Genomic DNA, 22,925 nt, shown 5'->3' with positions numbered 1-22,925 from the left:
GAGCCATTGTAAAAATATCACATACCAGTGTCAACAAAAAAATTATGCTGATTATAATTCAGTGCTGCAAAAATGAAATACATAATTGCCAATTTCACAACAAATGTTATACAGATCTGCTATGGCTCGACCCACCGCTGCTTCAAGTCTCTCCGCAATACGTAGTTATGAGTCCATGAGGCCTTCAAAACCTAGCCCTTGACTCAGAGAAGTGCTGACAAATCATTGACAATTGAAAATAATGTATTAAAAACAATAACAGATACACAGTCCTAACAGATAAATTATTCTGTATTAAATCTCTCATAAAACCCACCTATTCCATAATGCCTAGAAAACTTAATGGTTATGCAGTTGGTATGCTGTGACCATTGCTATTACACCTGTCATGACGGCTCCCCTCTCTGTTATATCTGCCTGTTGTCTCATGTCTTATGTTTACATTGTAAGCTCTCTGGGACGGGGATGTCTTTTTGTTACAGTGTGTATTCAATGATTAGCACAGTGCTTCCCTGATCCTTGATAGTCATCACTATCATCATGGGGATAAGATAGCATATTCACTACTATCTCATTCACTTGCTGCACCCTGTCCTCTATCCACAGTAAGTCCCATTTTTAAAAGTGACTTTTGAAAAGGAGACTAAATATCCAAAAGTCACCAAAATGTTTTTGAAAATGTTCTTCTGGGTCAATTACTTTTCCATTTCAGTGTTTCCAAAATGAAACATTGCAGAATTTCAGTTCCATGAAAGATTTCAGGTTTGGTGGGTTTTGTCTCAATTTGGGATGAAACAATTCCAAAGCTCAACATGTTTCACAGAATTGAAATTCTGTTTTCTGGCCAGCTCTAGTTATTTGTATTGAAGTGGCATCTGGGGGGTAGGCACTGAACAAACACATAACAGAAAGAAAATCCCTGCCTTGAAGAGCTTACAATCAAATAGGAACTATGTGGAAAATAAAGCTGGAATGGAACAAGGTGGATAGAGGACACATGGGTGGATTTGTTTTACTTGGAAAGCATCCATATGGGTTCATAATAACATTTTCAGTATACTGCAGTTCAGACTTCGATGCTGTTCCAGGGAAACAGCCTAAGTATAGAAACTGCTTCCTCTTCTTCACCTTATGCTGGGAACCAGTGACAGCATTTCTTCTCCCACTCAGATTCCCTTCCAAGATATGCCTCCTCCTCCTGCCTAACAAGGTCTTTTGGGCATAGAGCATGAATAGGTTTGCAGGCCTATTTTTAGTTTTGAAGTGAACCCTCCTGTCACCCAATAGATGCAGGCTTCTTTGTCTGGCCACTGGAGAAACTTGGAAGAAAATGGAACTTGCTTTGCTCATTGCAGTTTGAAAACGAAGACGACTGTTCTGTGCTGCAACGTGAGCTTACTTGTTTTCTGCTGGGGATACACTAGAAAAGGCAATTACATTGCAAGTACCAACATCAAACCATTGTCGGACTTAATATCACATAGTGAAATGCTGAAAAATTAAAATTCTTCTAAAGAAATTTGGAACTATGACTGCATATTAGGTTGCCTGGCTAAGGGCAATTCCCCCCTTCTCTTTATGTGAGTAGATGGGACCCACAGCTGCTAGGACTTGCCCATCTGGCTCTGTAGCAAACTTCTCCCAGCTCTGGGAATCAGTGGAAGTCCTGCATTATAGGATTCAAAGGCCAGAGAGGAGGAGGGTAGAAGCAGGGGGCTGTCATTTTCTTCAGGATGTTCACCTGCTGACCCCCAAAATGTCCAGGGGAATCCAGACAAGTTTTAAAGCTGCCAGAAGCAGCATTAAAACCTGAAGAAACCCAATCCTCAAAGCTGCTGCTCAACAGCAGCAAAGAGAGGGACCAAATAGCATTACAGCTCTTATTGGTGCGGTGCTAATAAGGGAAGGGGCCTGTAGGTCAGTCATGTGGGGGAACAGTGCCTTCACACATGTCCCAGGACTCTCAAGAACAATGATGGTTAAAGGCGTGATTGGCAATGGTGGAAGAGACAGCCCTTTCTCCAGCAACTGCACAATGGGCAGGAAACTCTGCAGTTAGAATATTGCCCTGAGTCTTACACCATATGTAGGTAACACAGCAAAATACCATGTTTCTAGCCATGGACATCTCTGCAGGACAGTTACCTAGGACACCAAAGTATCAGGGGCAGGTGGAGAGACTGTGGCCTATGGATATTTTCCAGCTTGCTAAGAAAGATAAGTCCCTAGACTCAGCAATGCTTTTTTCCTTTGTGGGGGAAAGTGGCACTAATTCCTGCTAATGTTTATGGGAGTTACATGTGTGCACCAAGGGGAGATGAGAACTCTTTCCTTTGCTTATGGAAAAATCTAGCATATTTTTATTCCAGTAAGACTCATCGTTCAAATGTCAGAGATTACAAGAGCTTCTCTTTCGCTTTTGTGGGAGAATAAAGTCCTGGCTAAAGAAGAAAGGTTCCTGTATTTCTTTATTAAGAATGTAGAGAAGATTCGTGCTGCTGTTAGGGGTGCCATGTGGAATTTTGCTCTAAAAGTCTGCTGTGCTTTGTTGGTGGACAAACCGAATGACTTTCTCCCTTCACTTAGAGTCTGATTTAAGTATTGCATTGACGGATGCTCATATTAGTGCATCACACCTGTATGCGCATGCTCCCCAGACACCCACAAAGTGCATGCATGCCCACAAAGCTTTGTTTCTGTTGTGATTTTCCTCTTGAAAAGAACTAGAACATTAGGCTTGCTTTGAATCTATTGGTCTCCTACAAGGCAACTCAGGGGCTGATCCTGCGGTATCTATCTAGACAAAACTTCCATTGACATTTGTAGGAACTTTCCCTGCCTCAGGATTGCAGGAGCCAGGGGCTCATGATAATGGGAGCCCACAGCACTAGTTTAAGATGGCAGAGGGGAGAATCAAATCAACAATCTAAAAAAAAAAATTGTCGTTAATACACTAGCCATCATTAGTGATACTTTTAATGTCAGGTTGCCTCTTTTGCATATGTTTTCTTTGAATTGCTGCCGGACTGAACACCTTTTAAACTCAGAAAGCCCAGAAAATGAAGCTGTCTCCCAAAGTTCCCACTTAGCTTCCCAGTCAAATACTACCTGCACCACTACAAGCACAACTGTTGGGGAAGTGGAAGAGCATGTTCTTTCATTTGACAAAGCTCTTACTGTAGGAGCCATGCTCTCCACAAGGAGTCTCTGAAGAAGCAATTTGTTAATTTTATTGCAAAAGGCTGACTGAGGAAAGAAATCTATTTTTCTCAAATCTTTGTTTTTTAAAGCTATGTCACTTAAAAAGCCAAACTAAATCTCCTCCTGGACTGAGGATATGCACATATGGGGTGCCAACCTGGCAGGGATTTCTACTGCAAAGCTGTCAACCTCTAAAAACAAGGGTTTGTAATATCTTTACTCTGGCTTGATGTCTTTGGGTGTCCAGGCATGCACCTTTTAATCAGAGAATGCAAATACAAAGACCTAAACTGGGCAAACAGCAGGGTCTGAATCTGGGATCTACAAACAAGAGCATTAACTTGAGCCAAAGAAGTAAATCCATTAGCTTGGAGAAGTAGTAGACTCCTATTCTCTTAAGTGGACCAGCCACTATTGGGGGACAACTATCCACTCACAGCCAGTGTGGGTAACACATTAATCATCAGGATTCTGGGTGCCTGCCCCTGGCACCATGTCCCTCCTTTGGGCACCCACACAAGAACACACAGAACCTGGCTTTTAAACTGACTTTATTTTCAGATATTCAGTGGAAGGAACTGATTGGAATTTGAGTAGGAGGTCAAACCATGAGTGAACAACACCCCAGATTCCAGATGTGTCCTTTCTAAAGTGAATTCATGTTCAGGCAGTGCAATGATCCTGAGGGAGTCTCTGGCACTGCAGTCTGCACATTGTTTACTCCAGGCAGTTTCTCTGTGCTTTTTCTGCCCTCATACACACTCTTGCAACTCCAGTGAAATCAGTCTGAGTGCATGGGTGTAACTGAAGGCAAATGTCTGCCTGGTGTATTTGCCATAAACCTGGGTGTAAAAGAAAGAGCTACAGACAGAAATAGTTAGAAACTACATACAGAATTGTTCTTCTCCATTACACAATGACACATGGAGATGATTTTCTTCACTATTATTATAATCTATATGGCATTAGCACTTGGAAGGCCCGGTCACAGTCAGAGTCCCATTGAATTTAATAAGAGCAGCCACAGGAGAGGAAGGATGGTCCTATGGTTAGGTTCCTAACCTAGCACTTGGGAAGCCTGGCTTCGAGTTCCTATTCTGCTACCCGTGGGAGCTTGAGCAAGACACTTATCCTCTCTTTCACTCTATAAAATAGGGTGAATAGCATTTCCCTCCCTTACAGGGCTGTTATGAGGATAAATATACCAGGAGATGCTCAAACACTACAGTAATGGGAGCCCTATAAACACGTAAGATAGACATCCCCTAAAGAGTTTACCGTCTATGGCCTTAGGTTAAGGATAAGTGTGCTTGTGTCTGAAGCCAGTCTTCCTCAGTTTCCATGGTCAAATCATTTAACCTATTGCCTCAGTATTTCTGCTTGTAAAAATGGAGCTAATAATATTTTTCTGCCTTCCAAGAGTGTTGGGAGAGTTAAGGACCAACTCCACATTCTGTGAGCAAAGTTAACCATGTGCTTGAGAGTTTCCAGGATTGGGACTTAATTTCAGACCAAAGGCAAGAAGTGGATGCAACAAGCAAAGAAACAAAGGCTATAGGATTAGGAGGAGGCAAATAAGAGTGATAGGAAGAGGTGGCTATAGAGTCTAGCTAAGTGCATGACTAATAATGAACAGTCTTTAGTGACAACTGAAGACAAAACTTCACTATAGTATTAGCAAAATTCTGAAGCCAACTTCCAGCAAAAATAAGTAAAATGAGCCTCTGACCCTAGGTACCCCTGTATCCACACTCTACCTAGTACTGCAATAAAATCTGTACAGAACATTTGCAAATGTCAAAGCTTCTCAGGATTTGAGGATACCTCCCCCCAGCCACCACATTTTGTTATAACAGGCTCAATTTCACTACAATTTTCACCACATTTCACAAAGTTTTTCCAGTTGAGATGGGGTCATTTCTACAAGAAAGGTGGCTCTGAAATGCAAAATTTGAATTTTCTTATGTGATGGATGCAAAAAGAGCAGAAATGTAAAACTGGAAGGATCTGAAATCACTTGAAATCACTGAATCACAAGTGCTTGAAAGAGCATTTGTTAAATTTTACAGTAAAAAAATCATGACTAATTTCACACAGCTGTATTGGCAGATTTTTTTTACCCCAAATTGAATATGGATTTGTACTTTATCTGAGTTTGGGAAAATGTATCTTCTCTGCTTGCGCATTCCCTGGCATTACTTACTGGAACTGCCAGAATACTTCAAGAAAAATTGATTTGGGGTTCTTGCTCAGCTGGCCCAATCCCTGAAATGGTAGAAATAATATTTAAAATATTTTATCTTTTTGGCGTGATATCAACACGAAAAAGGTTTCACTTTTTTGGTTCAGCTTTTGGATACTCAACTAAACTACCATGAACAAGACCCAGAATCTTTGTAGGTTCACTCATCGCCATCCTCCAGGATGGGACATGATGACATTTTTGTCTTTGTTAAGGTAACAGAATGGTTGGTCTATTACTGACTAGTTTGTAGAGAATAGTCTGATCAGCTGAAACACCTACTTCCACACCAAGAACTCCAATAGAATAGAATACACAGTCAACACACCACCACAGGTTACAGGAACTACTTCCTTCTGCTAAATAACACTACACTTGTCTCAAAAACAAAAATCTTGGTTTCTATGATGTATGCTGTTACTTGTTTACTTTGTACCACATCCTTAAAGAGGGAAAAGTCCTCTTATCTCTTACAGAGGAACTGCAATTTTGTATTCAGATGCAGCCTGCTACAGAGGAGATTCTCACACACTGTGATCACTCGATCACTCACGGAGACATTATTTTTGTTCTTTTTTGTTTTGTTGTTCCCTAAGAATGTAGTAGAGCAAAGGCTAACAGTATCACATCTAGATTTATAACAAAATCCACAGCCTAGATGATCATAAACATACCTTTTTAAAAAAGGCATAAATGAGTGCATAGCTATAATTGATTTTAATTTTACACAATGTGTGGTTGGTAGCCTGCAGCCTGGTAAATGTTTCTAAAATCTTCTAGAAATATCAAGGACAATACTCATGAAAATCCAGTACACTCTGACTGGCAATAAAAAGCCTGAGAATTACATCCCATCTTTGTATGTTACTCTAGAATATACAATATTACATTCTTTTCTGTATCTTCTTTCCCAGCCTTCAACAAGAGAAACATCAGACTAAAGCTGACAAAAGATGAAATTTCTGATGCAACATTAGGGAAGTCCCTGAAAATCAGGGATGTTTTAGAACCAGGCAAATACATTTTCAAAAGATGTGAGAAGGCTCATAATATATTATCTTCAACAGTTAAGCTGGTGGAGGATAACTAGTGAAATGATAAACTACTCAGGGGGATTTAATTTTTTCCAATGTAATTTCAACATTTAATTTCATGAATTGCTTGATGTAACATCATCTTGTACAGAACCCAATTCAAAGCATAGGTCATAAATTTCATAAATACCAATTCTTTTACAAAAACAACAAAGGAAGGAAAATAGCTGCTGAACAAGAGGAATTTTCCTTGGATTGTAGAAGCAAATTTCTAAAACTGTAAACATAACATAACAAAACAAAACAATCCCAAAACCAAAAATGCTCCTCAGCAGTGAATCAAAGTGCAAGATAATATTAGAGTCCATAGACCCGGTGAGGTAAGAAAAGCTTTTTTGTGCAGGAGACAAAGCTTCCTTGGAATTAGTCCAAGACAGAAAGAAAATCGTGCTGGATCTAAAACCCACCAAAACCTTCCTGAAATCTTCAATTCAAGTGGAAGGTGCACTTTTTTGACCTTGCTTTCACTAATATACAGCAGAGTAGATAAAATACTTTTTTAAACAATTAAAATTACATTAAAAACTATCACATGCAATTTTCCACTGGGGAGAAAAAAGAAAGAAAGAAGTAAAGAACCACACATAACAGATGTTAGTCACAACACATACACCCCAGTTCAGAAAGGTACTTAAGCTCATGACTAAACTGAAACATGAGATTACTTATGCAGGCACTACTCACATGCTTAAAGTCAAGGGTGTGCTTAAGTACCTTGCTGAACCATGATGTTATTGTACCATTGGAGGGTACTCAGATTCCATGGTGATTCAAATGGTATAAGAATCTGAATAGACTAGTTGTGGCATGGCATAGGGGTCTGTTAAAGATTAGATTCATCACTTATAAACATAGTCTATTTATGTTATAGATGGGCTTTATAATTTGTCAGCATTTCGGGTACTGTAGACTGAATTCATTCATGAATTTTGCAATTATCTACATTGCTCACTGTAGTATTTCAAGAAGAAAAGCTGATGTGTGAACAAATTATTGTTTTTTGTCAGTTAGGTATGGTGCATTGTTAAGATAAAGAAAGTTCTAGGCAGTGCTTAATTTGTAATGAAAGAGGTGCTGCGGCTCAAACTGGGTGGCAGCTGCTGGCCGGGCGCCCTGCTCTGAAGGTAGCACCGCTGTCAGCAGCAGCAGCACAGAAGTAAGGGTGGCACGGTATGTTATTGTCACCTTACTTCTGTGCTGCTTCTCGTGGTGGTGCTGCCTTCAGAGCTGGGTGGCTGGAGAACGACGGCTGCTGGCTGGGAGCCTAGAGGTGTCGGGGCTATGAACTGCCAAGTTAGAGGTGCTATATGACAAGCCCCAGCACAAATTAAGCACTGGTTCTAGGACAGTAACACAAGCCTGATCTGTAGGGTGTCTACAAAAATATAAAATAGCATTCAGTTAGACTTGTAGGTTGCTGAATCAAAACTTTATATAGTATTCTCACCCCATAAAGGTGTTATTAGTTCATTTATCTGTCTTCCCAGCTGAACAAATGTAATGGACTCTTACAGAAGAAGTAAATGCATGCAGTGGGGAAAGGATCTTCTCTTATTTGTGGATAGACGAGGGGTGTGTGTGTTGACTTTATTCAAAGAAATGTAGAGTAAAATACATATTTATTGAATTGACTCTTTGCAAACATTTTTTTCCAACCCTCAGTTTTTAGAAAGGCTTAATATTCCCCCAGGCATCAGAAGACAGTATAGGGCTGCCTGTCTGTCATTACATGATTCCAGACCCTCACAGATAAGTGTGACACCAAGCATGATACACACCTGCTTTGCAACATTACCCTATATTTCTTTTAGAAGTTCACAAAAAGAAAAGGAACTAATGGAAATAAAATATCTTCTGGGAACAGGGTGGTTCAGGTGATTAGAAAGCACACACATACTTCTTCAGCTTAATTTTCCCATAATTACTACATACTGTCATAAACAAACAAACAGTTCCCCTTCAACTAAGATCCCATATGTTTCCTTTAACTTTTTGTAGGGCACTGAGTACTGTGATGACCATGGTACAAAGGCTTAGGTGACAGATTAGATAGATAGATCATAAGGAGATATATAGCCTTTCATCTCTAAATCATCAGTTGTAAACTTGCTAGGCTGAAAGTCATTGTTTGGAAATGTATGTAAGATGAGTGGTTAGTTTCAATCTTGTTCATGTGGGTTTCCACATCACTAAATTACTCTCGAGCAAGCAAGCAAACCTACCAGATATTACCACAATGAACACCTATTACAACATCTTCCCAGCAGAAAAGACAAGGATAGAATAGGCATGGTAGTAACCTTCATGGAACTTGGAGGGAGGAGCACAGATTGCAGGAGTGAAGAGTTTGGAGGAGGAAGTCAGTCTGTGTGTACATGGCTAGAATACTAGGTATAATTGCATATCTTAATAAAGAGCCAGTTTAGTTTTACAAAAATGGAGTTCTTTCATGTTATTATCCAGCATGAGATACATATGTGTATGGCTACACTGCAAAAACAAACAAATGAAAAAAAAACCCCAGCAAGTCACACAGCCCAGGTCAACTGACTTGAGCTTGCGAGGCTCATGGTATGGGGCTAAAAAAAACCACTTAGGCTGGAGCTTGGGTTCCAAAACTCAAAGAGGGGAGTAGGTCTCAGAGCTAGAGCTCCAGCCAGAGCCCGAGCAAGAACATTTTATAGTGGAAGCCCGAGTCAGTTGATCTGGGCTCTGAGACTTGCTGTCATGGTTTTTTTTTTTTTTTTTTTGTAGTACAGACATACCCTTTCAGATTGAATTCCCCTCTTCCTGACCAGATCAGGATAGAAGCACAATGGTAGGGGAGTATGAAGAAGTGTATATTGCTTCTTCCCATGCTGTAACTCTTCTATGAATAGAGAGAGGACTTCAGGCTCCAGAGCTGTTAATTTCTAGCACCTTCACCAGCACTAAACTTGCTTCAAAAATATTTGCCGTCCATTTGGGGCAAGAGTCCAGAGTAATTCAATACTCATTACTTTCACAAATGAAAGGGGAAAAAAAAGATTTTCCTTTCAAATATTTTCCCAGAATATCTGAAAGTGGTTGCTTGGTGTGTGGCTGGCTAGGAAGAGGACAAAACTCTCCTTGTGAATAAGGAAGCTGGATTTTGAAAAATTTCTCCTTTTGATTTTGCTTGTTAATTGTTCTTGTTCTGAACATGAGCTTACATCTTATAGGTTTTAAGGTTGTTTTTATGAGAAAGGATCTCATTCCTGTTTTTAATTTATTTTGTGTATATACCAACATAGAATTTGCCTACCTTGGAGACCTTAGTCTCAATATGTGGGAAGGACAAAAGCATGACAACAATATATTGGAAAAGGGGAATAGAGTAGTGGCATGAAGAGACAGCGTGAGGGAAAATGACACTAACAGGACAGGAAGAAGCACAGTGAGGGAAGTGAGGAAAGTAATAATGGGAGAAGAAATAAGTTATCTGCTGTAATTGATTTAGAAATCGAATAGTTACTAATTGTCTCTTCTCATTTATTACCACATAACAGTCTGTTTAATTAAAACCCATCAGTGCAGTCTGGAATGATTGCTAACAGTGCCTATTCCCCTTTCAGACTCTATCCCATTGCTTACCCTCACCAGCCTCCTCATGGCACTGTCAGGGAACAGTGAACACCATCTCAGTTGCCAGTGACCGTGTACTTAGGCTGTTACCAATTCATGACACAGCCTCTTCAGTGTCTTCCTCTCTGAGGCACCTGCCAATGATTAACTGAATGTAACAGTCAACCAGACATAACTCCATGGATCTTTACAAGGAGGTGCTACTTGCTAAGTATAAAAAGCATGGTTAAAGCATGAAGTAAAAGATGATTAAATGAAATATAATCTTAGCTGGGCACCACTAAAACTGGTAACCAATCAAAGCTTAGTTAGCGAAATGGGCATAGTCATAATTCATTTGTGCAAATCTTAACTGCAGCACTCTCCATGCACCAAGTCCTTGCATTACTGCATATCACAAGAAAATGTCTGCCAGGGGAGACCCTGTAGGTATGAGAATAAATTTTCTAAAGGGCTAAGAGGCCCACCTTGCTTTTTGTAGGAGCAAATACCCCTTAGTGTAGTGCAACTGTGAGTACTCCCAAACTGTGGAGAACTGTGCTAATATACTGGGACCCACTAAGTTCATGGTTTCCATACAGGTGAATGGTACAGTTGTCCAGGCCCTGTTCAACTTTGGGTGAAGTGAAACTTTTGTCTGAGGCACCTGTATGACGTTGTGCTACAGACACCCAGAACTGTGAGCCACTATATTACCCCTATCCCTCACCTTGCAGGTAACAGTCAGTGAATCTAGTTTCTGAGTTCCACAGAGACATCTCTCTCTGCAGTGTCCAGTCCCTCTCACTGGTCACTCACAGGAATGATTAAGTTCTCTGTCATCAAAGAGACTGAGCACACATCAGGTTAGGTTAGCGGAAGACTCACACTTCACTTTAATACACGCACTAAGATGTTTTTGTAATAAAACAAGAATAAGTGTATTCACAAAAAACAGAGATTTAAGTGATACTAAGCAAGAATAAGAGAGACAAGAATGGTTACAAACAAAACAAAACAAAATGCCCTTTCAGTGACTAAAACTTAATTTTATCAAGTAACAGTCTTTGCCTAAGCAGTTTCCTTACTTACATCAAGTTACCAGCATCCCTAGCCCTCCAGACTAGAGGATCCAACTTTCATAGGTTGAAAGGGTGCTGTTCTCTATGTTCCCTCAGTGATGGATAACTGAAAGATCTTTTTGCTCCACTTATATTACCACATTCCATTATCTCTGCCTCAAGAGTCAGGAAGGCTTCCCGGGGTACAGATTCTGTCCCTTAGGTGATTGTTAAACAGTCTTCTCCCCTACTGATTTAGCCTAATAGCTTTGTTTACCGTAGATGTAAATGTACTTTCATTGTCCTGTGCCTGAAACCAAGCTACTCAGATAGGTAAATACATATTCCTTTGCGCAGGGCAGGGTTTATGCACTGTCTCCCAAATACATTTTAGGAACATATTTCCAGCACACATCTATAACTCTTTGTACACATACATCATGCAATGATTTTCAGGACCAGCATGTCACCAGTTTACATATGATACCTTACATGACATCTTTGAGGTACATATTATGACAACAGTGTCTTGGGGAAATGAATTGTCAGGCCTGATGTGGGTTATAGTATGGGGGGGGGCTCTGCCAGTTGGCATTGAGGGGCTCCCAGAGTCACAAACTGGTAATGCAAGAAGAGGGTCTTATGTACAGAGAATGCCCCTATGGAAATGTTAAGTCATTGACAAAGGACTGATGTAGATGTACTATTGGGAACCACAAGCGTTCTCTAATTTGTGGGGCTGGGCAAGAAGTTATCTTTCCAATTGTGTTGGGGTGGGACTGGGTCACTTTAACCAACTTCTAGGGAGTTTTCAGGGATTTTTTGCCTCCCTCTGTCTGCATCCTCAAACCTACAAAGTAACACCAACCTCATCTATTTAATATCTAACTTATTTATATACTGTCTATCTAGGTAATGACATGGCCATCATCATAGTATCTGAGTACTTCACAAACATTATGGAAATCATTCTCATGATAACCCAAGGAAGTGCAGGACTCCTTGAAAAGAGACATTTCTATCTCAGGTACTTAATGGCCCATTATTACCATAGTATATCAGCAACTCACAATCTCATATATCCTCACCACACCTCTCCGAGGTAGGAAAGTACTGTTATCCCCAGTCTACAGATGGGGAACTGAAGCACAGAAAAACTAAGTGACTTGCCCAAGGTCGCACGGGAAGTCTGTGACAGAACAAGGAATAGACCTGGGGTCTCTTGAATCTCAGGCTAGTACCCCAACCACTGGATCATCCTTCCTCACACTTCTTCCTTTCTGTAATTGACACCTTGGCTTTCCGAATGCTTACTTGGCTAATGATAATAGTGGTTTACCAAAGTAAACACTATCATAAATTCTCCCTAGGTTGCTAGCTAGATCAAAATTGGCCTCAGGCACGTTTAATTTATGTTTTAGCCTTGACAGTTTATTTTTCTCCATCCTTGTGTAGTAATAACTATCTGGCACCCCTGACAGGGACTGCTAATTTTGCTTGTATGTCCAAGCTGGGAACATTTATTTTACTGTTAACTTTGTGGCTTGTATGAAGCTGTACAACGACCTTCCCAACACTAAGAAGTTTAATGAACTTTTGCGTGGACACAGTTTGCATGTAATTTGCTTGGACACCATTTGTTCTGTTGTCATTGCCTACTTGGGCCTATATAGGTGGCGCATAAAACTATCAAGCTCCCATCTGACACTGATCTGAAGCCATTAGGAATCAAGCTGAACATGGACCCTGATTTTTGGCAACATAATTTTCCATTGAAGGAATTGCATACAATTGTTTCTGATGTGTCAGGTTGTCGTGACTGATAAAATGCATACATGTGTATGTGTATGCCGTTGTGTGAATATAACTGTAAGAAAGAGAAAGCTCATAACCATTATCTCATGACCCAATCCATGACACAGTTGTGAATAAATTGACACATAAAACTGACACAGTTCTGATACCACACCTATTAATTTACATGTTCTTTCAACTTTTGTGGCAGAATCACAGTTTCTTTTTAAGACACAAGGTCAAATTCTCATTTGTAGGGTGTCAGTAAGAAACTGGCAGAACCCTCCACTACAATGATGGCACAAAATTACTCTTTCTCTTTGCTGGTAGTAGTGGCGGCTGACAAGATTTCATGGATACATAAAGGTAGAAAGGACACAACTGTGGGTCTTCCCTCTCCCAACAATCTATTTAATATGAAGGGCTCAGGGGCAAAGCAACTCTTCTCTCCTGACCAAGCTCATCTGGTGCTGCCACAGAGCAGAAAACTCCCTCAGTGAACTTCTCTCTCCACCATCAGTTGGCCATAGCAGATACAGCAGAAACTTTGACACGCTGATTTTGGCCCAGAGTCTCCTGTGGGAGTTGCACTTTGTTACTGCGAGGCTAAATTTGGACCAAGATAGTTGTGTCAGAATATGGTTGTGTCAGAACATTCTAAAATATGAATCTCCTAAGTCCTGATCTTGTGCTTGAACACTGAGACCTGTCCTTCTAGTGTAATATGTGTGCTGTATGTATAATATCTTTTAGCATGGGATCCTTTAACAAAATGTATAGCATCATGGAGATAGTGTTTTACCCAGTTTTTGGCTTGATCTTGCAGTTCCTTCATGAACATAACGTCCATTGATGTCAATGGCAGCTTTTTGGTATAAGAACGTCAAGTTCAGGCCTGTAGAATCAAAAAGTCATGAGCTCATGAAAACATCCTTTCCCACCAAATTACAAGGTACTATCAGATACATTTGATACTGGTAAAAATATCTGCCATGAAGTGAAACATGTCAAAATTCTTTTCTCTACTTCTGTGACAGTTTGGCACAATACCAGGTTGCAATGTGAGACACTTCCAGGTATAGAGCTACTGTACAGTTCTTAAAGAGAGTGCTTTTGAATTCTTTGCCTTGGCCCAAAATATTGCTCTTTCTAGTTCTCCCCCAAATAGATGTAACCTTAACAGTCCAAAAGCAGCATTAATTGTGAGCCCACAATCTAATCTCTCCCCAGATTATTTGTGACAAAAGCAGGGGTAATCTGCAAGGAACTGATGTCCATAGACCCATAGCTGGGTCACAGAGTATATGTGCTAATTTCATAGACCATGCTTCTGACCAAACACTAGAATGGCCTGGTTCTACCTTCAGAAGAATACCTGCGAAGCATCCTCCCCATGAGATTTTCAGAGAGCCATAACTGAGGTGAAACTACCACCCTATTTTTTTCCAACCCCCATAAGCTTCCTCTGGCATGTGGACAAGAGCAAATGCCACCCACGGTCTAACACCTAATATCACCTGGGCTTTTGTGTGCCTTTATAATGATTATATTCCCCATTTGCCCTGTTTCAAAATTGCAAAAACAGAAGAAGGGCATTTGATTCAATACATTGAGCAAGCAGAGTTTTAAAACAATCACAGAATCACAGAAATATAAGGCTGGAAGCTCAAGAGGTCACCTAGGCCATCTCCCCATGCTGAGGAGGAACCAAGTGTACCTAGCTTAGATGATCCCTGCCAGGTTTTTGACTAATCTCTTCTTAAAAACTTCCAGTGACAGGGATTCCACAATGCAAATAATTTTGTGAGTTTGGTTGATTTTTATTTACAGTAAATCCTCGGGGCTGCAATAAGACTGGGCCCCATTGTGCTGGGCCCCGTACAAATACAGAGAAAGAGGCAGTACCTGCTCCATACATCTTCCAGTCAAAACAGTCCAGAGAGACAAAATGTGGGAGAAAGGAACTATAATTACCCCCATTTTACAGCTGGGGAACTGAAGCACAGAGAAATAAGTGATCTGCCCAGTGTGACCCAGAAATCTTGTGACACAACTAGGGGTGAAGCCAGGTCTCCTGGGTCCCTACCTAATGCCTTAACCACAGGGCTATCCATCCTCCCAGACTGCCCGTTCTTCTAATAGTTTAATATTCCTTCTTCTAATATTGTTGTTTTGAAGAATCTCCCTGATCATGAGCCTAAAAATAACCCAAGAAAAATAAACAGAAAATCTCCAAGAACAAAAATGAACCGCTTGGGCTATTTTTGTTCTAGTCTCCTTTTTCTTCCTTCTGTGCACCCCAGGTCAGGAAAGCACCAAATAACCTTCCAGCTCCATCCAATTTTTGGCCTTCATCCTCCAAGTTCCATGGCCTGTGTCATAGTCCCTGGGTAAGCTGCCCCTTTGGTAGGGGCGGCTCTAGACATTTCGCCGCCCCAAGCATGGCGTCATGCCGCGGAGGGTGCTCTGCCGGTCGCCGGTCCCGCGGCTCCGGTGGACCTCCTGCAGGCATGCCTGTGGAGTGTCCGCTGGTCCCGCGGCTTCGGTGGACCTTCCACAGTCGTGCCTGCGGAGGGTCCGCTGGTCCCGCGGCTTCGGTGGAGCCTGCCTGCCTCCCCTGCTCTTTGGACATCCTTTTCCAGTCCTCTTCAAGTGACAGGGCCTTGGTTTCACTTCTTTTTGGGATAGGATCCTGTGATCCAACCACTCTCCAACTGGGACTCTGGGTTATACACTGCTGGTTGCCAACCATAATACCTAGCAGGCCCAATGAACTTGGCACCTGCAAGAGTTTCCTTTTGGGAATCCGTGGACAGTAAGTTTGCAGTGACACGGAGGCAGCTTCTTCTAAACAAAGTATGATTTATTTGCCAAAAGGTTCACAGCTCTTAGAGAAGTGTGTATATATAAGAGACCTATATGCATACCGAGTTACCTATACTTGACAATGCCTCTCAAACTTCTAGGCAGACATGACTTAGCCTTGATGCCTCTCTCCTCATTTTTCTTGGGTACCCAGTTACATCTTGCTTGCTGCAGACCCTCACTCTCCATCAGCCTGGGTGTTTTCTTGCCTGATAGTGCTGACCAGGATGCAAGTTGTTTCATGGTCAGTGCTCTCTGACTCTCCTTGGGCAGCCTTTCTCAACTCACTCAACCCATTTCCCTTTTCTAGTTCAGGGCTCTGTCATGGTTTAGTATTCTCCTTTGATCCTAGGCTTAGCCCTGGGAAGAGTAAATTCTGCTAGCCTGGATGGACTCAGTTAAGAGGTATTCTCCAATCAACAGTTTCCCCATTGTTTTCTCCAGGATTCTTTTTCTGTGTCATTGTGTTGTCTTTCCTCATTGGTTCTTTTAACAATCCTTTTTGATCTAACTCCATTGTAAGTAACCCGTCATACACAAACACACAGAGGCATGCACCGTATTCATACAAATACTACAGATATTGTCCGGTTCTCCACATCAAGAATAGAGAACAAGTGTAACTGCTCCTACAGCATGAAAAAATACTGGACCCTGACACATCCCATCTATTTTGAAGGCACAATTTGGGGGTTTGGGACTAAGAAATGATAGGGCCCTACAGACTCCAAGTCTGGAACTTTGAATTGCAGTGTTATGGAGGGAGGCATTAGGATGTGGATTTTTGCAGTGGATGTGAAGCAGCCACACTCCTCTATTTAGCTGGTAGGCACTTAGGTTTGGAAGAACGAAAGCAAGCTGGATTCAGCAGGATCCAGGTGTTGGATTCATGATTTTATGGGGCTGCTGCATTAGTTTGCATTATGGTCTGGATTTTTTAGGTGCACTAGGAGCTTTTGTCCCTCCCCCCATTTTGTTTGACTGGTGTTAAATTTGGTTAGATCCAGGTGCCAGTTATGCGTTTTTTTCCAAGCTATTGAGCTGGGATGTATTAGGATCCAGATTTTTTTTTCAGTGAAGTAGGAGTGGTTACACTTGTTTTCAAATTAAATTTCACCCCCCACCCCCCATTCATCAATGCTGCGAAAACCTGGATCTGGTATCTGGCTCCAGTTGGATCTTGGACATATTTGAGCCCAAGCCACCAAATTCTCCCATCTGCCCTGTTTTGGGTGGAGTAGGAGCAGCTACACTTGTTTCTTACTCATGCTATGGATTTTTTTTTTTTAGAGGCAGGTAAGGGCTAAAATTGGATGGATCTGGTAGGATCCATAAGCCAGATCTTGGTTTTGTGGTGCTCACAGGTGATGTGCCACAGTGATGATTTTTCATGCATTAGAAGCAGCCAGACTTATTTCTCTATACAAGCATTAGAATTTGGGGCCGAAGCTTGGCAGGATCCCGGTACCAGATCCAGGGTTTTGCAGCGTTCCTACTCCAGGGTGCATTGCGGATTGGATTTCTTTTTTGCTCCAGTAGGAGCAGTAAGACTGGTTCCCTATTATGATGTTGCAGATTGGGAGATCAGGGCCAAAAATCAGCAGGAGACAGTTAGATCCAGCTTTTACCTGATAAGGTGTGTGACATTCTCTGATTCATTTTGAAATTCCCAGTGCCTCCTGAGCAGCAGGGATTTTCTTTCTTAAAAAAAAAATAATAATAAAAAGACAGCCTTGAGCATTAACCTGAGAGCTAAGTTTTATTAGCCAACGTATGTATTATTCAGCTCTGGAATATTTATTTCAATAATTAATATATTAATACAAAAAGAGACAATGCCAAAGGGGGTTTGCAAATACCTTAATGCGTGCAAGGGGGCCTGTGGCCGCTAGGGGCCGATCGAGGGCTGGAAAGCCCAGGGAATAAATCAGACCAGGCGTTCGTCCTTCAGTGGTACGTAAACACAGTTGAGAATTGGGCAGAAGACTGACAAAGGGGTGTAGAGAGCGGGAGAGAGCAACAGTTCTTGCTCCAGCAACTAACTGATCACAGAGTTCTCTTGATTGCTGCGGGGGGGGCTTTAAAACCCGGGAGTGAAAATCTCGCTGTTGGTTTTTACTGTATTTTATATTCATTGCATCACTCCCCTTCTCCCCCCCATCGCCCTAGAAATAACATCAGCAACAACAAGTGGATGCTGAGAGCGTGACTGGTAGCTGGACTGCGGGGCGATCAGCTGCAGTGTAAACGGGCGTGAGAGGGAAATTGCCACAAGCAGGACGCATCCTTTTATCAATAGCCAGAGCTTGGTACAGGGATTATTTCACGTTGATTCACAAACCCTAGAGCAAGCGCCGGTGTTGGGAAGACTAGTGATCACATACATACACACACGCACTCCACCGCGCGCGCGCACACACACGCGAATCCTTTTTTTCTGGAGCAAGATTCTTGATTGTTGTTGTTTTGCTAAGATCTGGGCTGAGAAGTGATCGTCGCTGACCAGAATTCTCCAGAGCCGGGCTATTTGTCTGGCTTCCTCCAGGAGGTCTGGTTGCATATAAAGGGAAGCGAGAAAAATAAGTCATCAACCTGTACTTTTGACGTCCCTACACCTGGAAACCTAGATTGCTTAGTACAGTTCCCTCCTCGAGAGCTCTTTCTCCAGATCCTTGGACGAGCGAGAACAGCGTTGCTATTTCTCTGCCTAGGAACAGTAAGTATAATATCATTTTTCTTTCTGTAGTATTTTAATAAACAGGTAGCTATAAATGAGGGTGCCGTTTTGTGTGTGTGTGTGTGTGTGTGTGTGTGTGTGTGTTTTGTTGCTCCATGGAAGCTACAGTTTGTATTTTTTTTGTCATACAAGTATGGATGTTCGTCACTTAATATGCCCAGGTATGTACCTGTTTCTAAGTGAAAATTTAGTAAAACGTGCAGAATGACTAAAACATAAGTTAGATTTAGAATATACTGTATCATTCTAGCTTCTAATTAAGTTCCAAATATATATCAAAAGCTATTCTGTATATATGTCTCTTTGTGCAACATTTGATATATATGTATGTAAGATTTTATATATATAAAGTCTTGCAAAATTTGAATGCCATATACAGCAGAATTTATATGGATTTTGCTCTCTCTCCTAGAGTTTGAAAGAGAAAACAATTATATACTTAAGTGCACTTATATGTATATATGCACACAACCCATATCCATACACAAAATCATATAAAATCTGTGGGTGTATGGAGTGTCTGTGTATTTGTGTGTGTGATGTATAAATGTGAATAGTGTGGGTAGTGGATGGCTGAACACTTTAATAAATGACATAGTTTGCACTTGACCTACACTGTGGCCTCTTAGGAAAATGAACCAACCTTTTCTAAACCTTTTTGTTTTCTTTGTTATTTTTGTGTGTATGTGTGTGTGCATGTGCCTCAGGTTAAATACTTCTTCTGCATGAGCATAACCAAAGGGTGATCCTCTCCCTTGTCCCCTATGGAGACCTCAGAGCCAGTGTTGCAGCCTTCTCCTCCTCCTCCTCCTCTTGCCACTGCAGCTACTGCCCGGGGTGCTGCTCCAAGGTTTGAGACACTTTTGACAGGCTGAAGAAAGAGGGCTTGCAAAGACCTCCTCACTGTGTAAACAAAATGATGGCTGGAAGTTACTTCAACTCCCTAAATATTATTATTAATCAGTAATCATATTGCTAGGCCAAAGCATTGCTTGGAGCAAATGAGAAAAGAGACTATTTGCATTTGGTTACAATGATAAACTAAAGACCTGAAACTTTTCTGTATCAAGAAAACAACAGGACAGTTACCTCCTTCCTTTGCATTAACATTTGCTCCTTGCTGGCTGCAGTCTTTGGAGTCTACAACAAAATCATGAATTTGAACACATGTGTGGATTCTGGAGAGGCCACTGGAGTGTAATAAAAATAAAGAAGCTTGGTGGAAGAAAGGACAAGGCCTAGACTCTTTCTGAGATCAAATCTGAAGGCTGCATCTTTTATTTTTTTGATAGCAAAACACAGTTATCTGTGTCAGACATCCTGGATGATAAGAAAATGCAGATTTTGTGGTGGTTACAATTTTGCAAAACACAAATTCAGTTTTACTAATACCATGATGTGCTGTGCTTCCAAGAAACTGTCCTCTAAATGCAAATGGCTTTGAACTTGTCCTCATAGAAGTCAAGGTGTGACTACAGATATCCCAGACTATTTTGTATTAAACAAATAAACAATTACAAAATGGAGGTTGCAATGGTGAGTGCAGATAGCTCCGGCTGCAACAGCCACATGCCCTATGGATATGCCGTCCAGGCTCGGGCTCGGGAGAGAGAACGACTGGCACACTCGAGGGCAGCGGCAGCTGCGGCTGTGGCAGCGGCAACAGCGGCAGTAGAAGGTGGGGCCTCGTTAGGAGGTGGATCCTATCACCACTACCACCAGGTACAGAGTGGGGGGGCTTCCTCTTCTCACAATGGGAATGCATCACACAGCAGTTTGTTCCAGTGTCAGAACAGTAGAAGGAGGAAACGAGGAAGAAAGAGGAGCCACTATTTGGGTAGCAGGGATTGTGGGGCCTCCTTCCCATGTTCTGAGCTGCTGCCTCTCAGTGGCTCTGAAGAGAAGATACTGAAGGACTTGAGTGAGGAGGAAGAGGAAGATGAGGGGGAGGATGAAGAGGATGAGGAGGAAGGAAAGTTCTTCTACAGCGATGAGGATGATGTGGATGAGTTTTCGTATTTGGACCAACCACCTGATGATGGTGGTGGCGGTGGCCCTGGGGGCTACAGCACAGTACGCTACAGCGAGTATGAGTGCTGCGAACGGGTAGTGATCAATGTGTCAGGACTGCGGTTCGAGACTCAGCTGAAGACCTTGGCTCAGTTCCCTGAGACATTGCTGGGTGATCCGGCAAAGCGGGGCAGGTACTTTGACCCACTCAGGAATGAGTACTTCTTCGATAGGAACCGGCCCAGCTTTGATGCCATCCTGTACTACTACCAGTCTGGGGGCCGTCTGAAGAGGCCAGTCAATGTGCCCTTTGATATCTTCACTGAGGAAGTGAAATTCTATCAGCTTGGGGAGGAGGCCATGCTCAAGTTCAGGGAGGATGAAGGGTTCGTCAAAGAGGAAGAGGATAAGGCTTTGCCCGACAATGAGTTCAAGAAGCAGATCTGGCTGCTGTTTGAGTACCCAGAGAGTTCAAGTGCAGCCAGGGGCATTGCCATTGTCTCTGTCTTGGTCATCTTGATCTCCATTGTCATCTTCTGTCTGGAGACTTTGCCAGAATTCAGAGACAACAAGGAGCTCATATTGTCCCTGGGCTTGGGGAAGGGGCTTTTCAATGAGACTCTGCACCTGGATGGTGGGGGGCACACTATCTTCAATGACCCATTTTTCATTGTGGAGACAGTCTGCATCATCTGGTTCTCCTTTGAGTTTACAGTGAGATGGTTTGCCTGCCCCAGTAAAGCGGTCTTCATCAAGAACATCATGAACATCATAGACATTGTCTCCATCTTGCCTTACTTCATCACCCTGGGCACTGAGCTGGCCCAGCAGCAGGGCAGTAATGGTCAACAGGCTATGTCTTTTGCTATCCTGAGGATCATCCGTCTGGTCAGGGTGTTTCGCATCTTCAAGCTCTCCAGACACTCTAAGGGTTTGCAGATCCTAGGTCATACGCTCAGAGCCAGCATGAGGGAGCTGGGGCTCCTCATCTTCTTTCTTTTTATTGGAGTCATTTTGTTTTCCAGTGCTGTTTACTTTGCAGAAGCTGATGAACCTTCCACTCATTTTCAAAGCATCCCAGATGCCTTTTGGTGGGCTGTAGTGACCATGACCACAGTTGGTTATGGGGACATGAAACCCATAACTGTGGGTGGGAAAATAGTCGGGTCCCTGTGTGCCATCGCGGGTGTGTTAACCATTGCTTTACCAGTGCCAGTGATTGTCTCCAATTTTAACTATTTCTATCACAGAGAGACTGAGAATGAAGAACAAACGCAACTGACACAAAATGCAGTCAGTTGTCCATACCTCCCAACAAATTTACTGAAGAAATTTAGAAGCTCATCTTCTTCTTCCACAGAGGGTAAATCAGAGTATTTGGAGATGGAAGAAGGAGTTAAAGAGTCTCTTTGTGTAAAGGAAAAAAAAAGTCAGGACACAGGGAATGACAGTGAGACAGAGAAGAAAAACTGTGTAAATTCAAAAGCTGTGGAAACTGATGTGTAATATTGAAAGTTTCCAGATTTATTTATGCATTAAAGAGTGCAGTGATAAAAATGAAATATGCAAACAAAGTCTCAAGCATACAATAGTATGCCCTTTATTGGTTAAATACAAATAAAAAATAGCGTTGCTAAACTTGTATTACATATCAAGTAAATTATATATCTTGTGGAAGAGGTGGTTTGAGCTGATGTAATTTCAAACTTTATATTTTTATTAGAATGCAAGCGTTTTGCACATGAGGGGAAGAAATCATTAAAGCCAAGACAGTTTTAAATAGGGTGCGTGAACTGTTGACATCACTAATAAGATCTCAGTGGTAAAAGTTGGCATTCAGAGGTATTTACTATGTAAGAAACAATGAAGTTCAGCAGTCATTATCCATTTATCAATGCTTTAATAGCTGTTACCATAAATCATTGGATTTCATAGTTGTGATCTTCAAAGCAGTAAAAATTATTGTAAAAACCAAAATTTTTCCACAGAACATAGGTCTAAATTTTATCTTGAAATATCTAATGCTTATTTTTAATTGGAAAATAACTTTGAAAAGGCTGCTGAACCTCCAGAAATTGTTTATTTTTATAACTCTCTTTGGAGGCATTGCAGCATTTGTTGTCTAATACATGGAAGAAATGAAGTAAGATAATCATTTAACATGGTCTGAATGCAGTGGCAAAGTGACTGGAATGCTTTTTTGCACTACTTTTTATGCTGGAGATATATTGAAAGAGACTTCATACTGTGAATGTTTACTAATGTAGTAGTTGAATGACAATCATTGGAAGAATGAATTCTGCATCTCATTTTATTGGCTTTTTTGTGTGTGTGATGCT

The 22,925-nt window shown here is 41.6% G+C and overlaps 2 protein-coding genes across 2 annotated transcripts in view; one reads left to right on the top strand and one right to left on the bottom strand.

Annotated features, from left to right (window-relative positions):
- Nucleotides 1–22,925, bottom strand: part of FSHB (follicle stimulating hormone subunit beta) — a 196,706-nt gene that overhangs the window by 56,559 nt on the left and 117,222 nt on the right. The gene's annotated exons all lie outside the window — the stretch shown is intronic.
- Nucleotides 18,297–22,148, top strand: KCNA4 (potassium voltage-gated channel subfamily A member 4). The gene is made up of 2 exons (XM_045013230.1): nucleotides 18,297–18,555; nucleotides 19,284–22,148. The coding sequence occupies exon 2, from the start codon at nucleotides 20,098–20,100 to the stop codon at nucleotides 22,090–22,092; it is 1,995 nt and encodes a 664-aa protein (XP_044869165.1). The 5' UTR covers nucleotides 18,297–18,555; nucleotides 19,284–20,097; the 3' UTR covers nucleotides 22,093–22,148.

This window comes from Mauremys mutica, chromosome 4 (assembly GCF_020497125.1).
Source record: "Mauremys mutica isolate MM-2020 ecotype Southern chromosome 4, ASM2049712v1, whole genome shotgun sequence".
Lineage (NCBI taxonomy): Eukaryota > Metazoa > Chordata > Testudines > Geoemydidae > Mauremys > Mauremys mutica.
The sequence above is the reverse complement of the archived record's forward strand: the minus strand, read 5'-3'. Positions and strand labels throughout refer to the sequence as shown.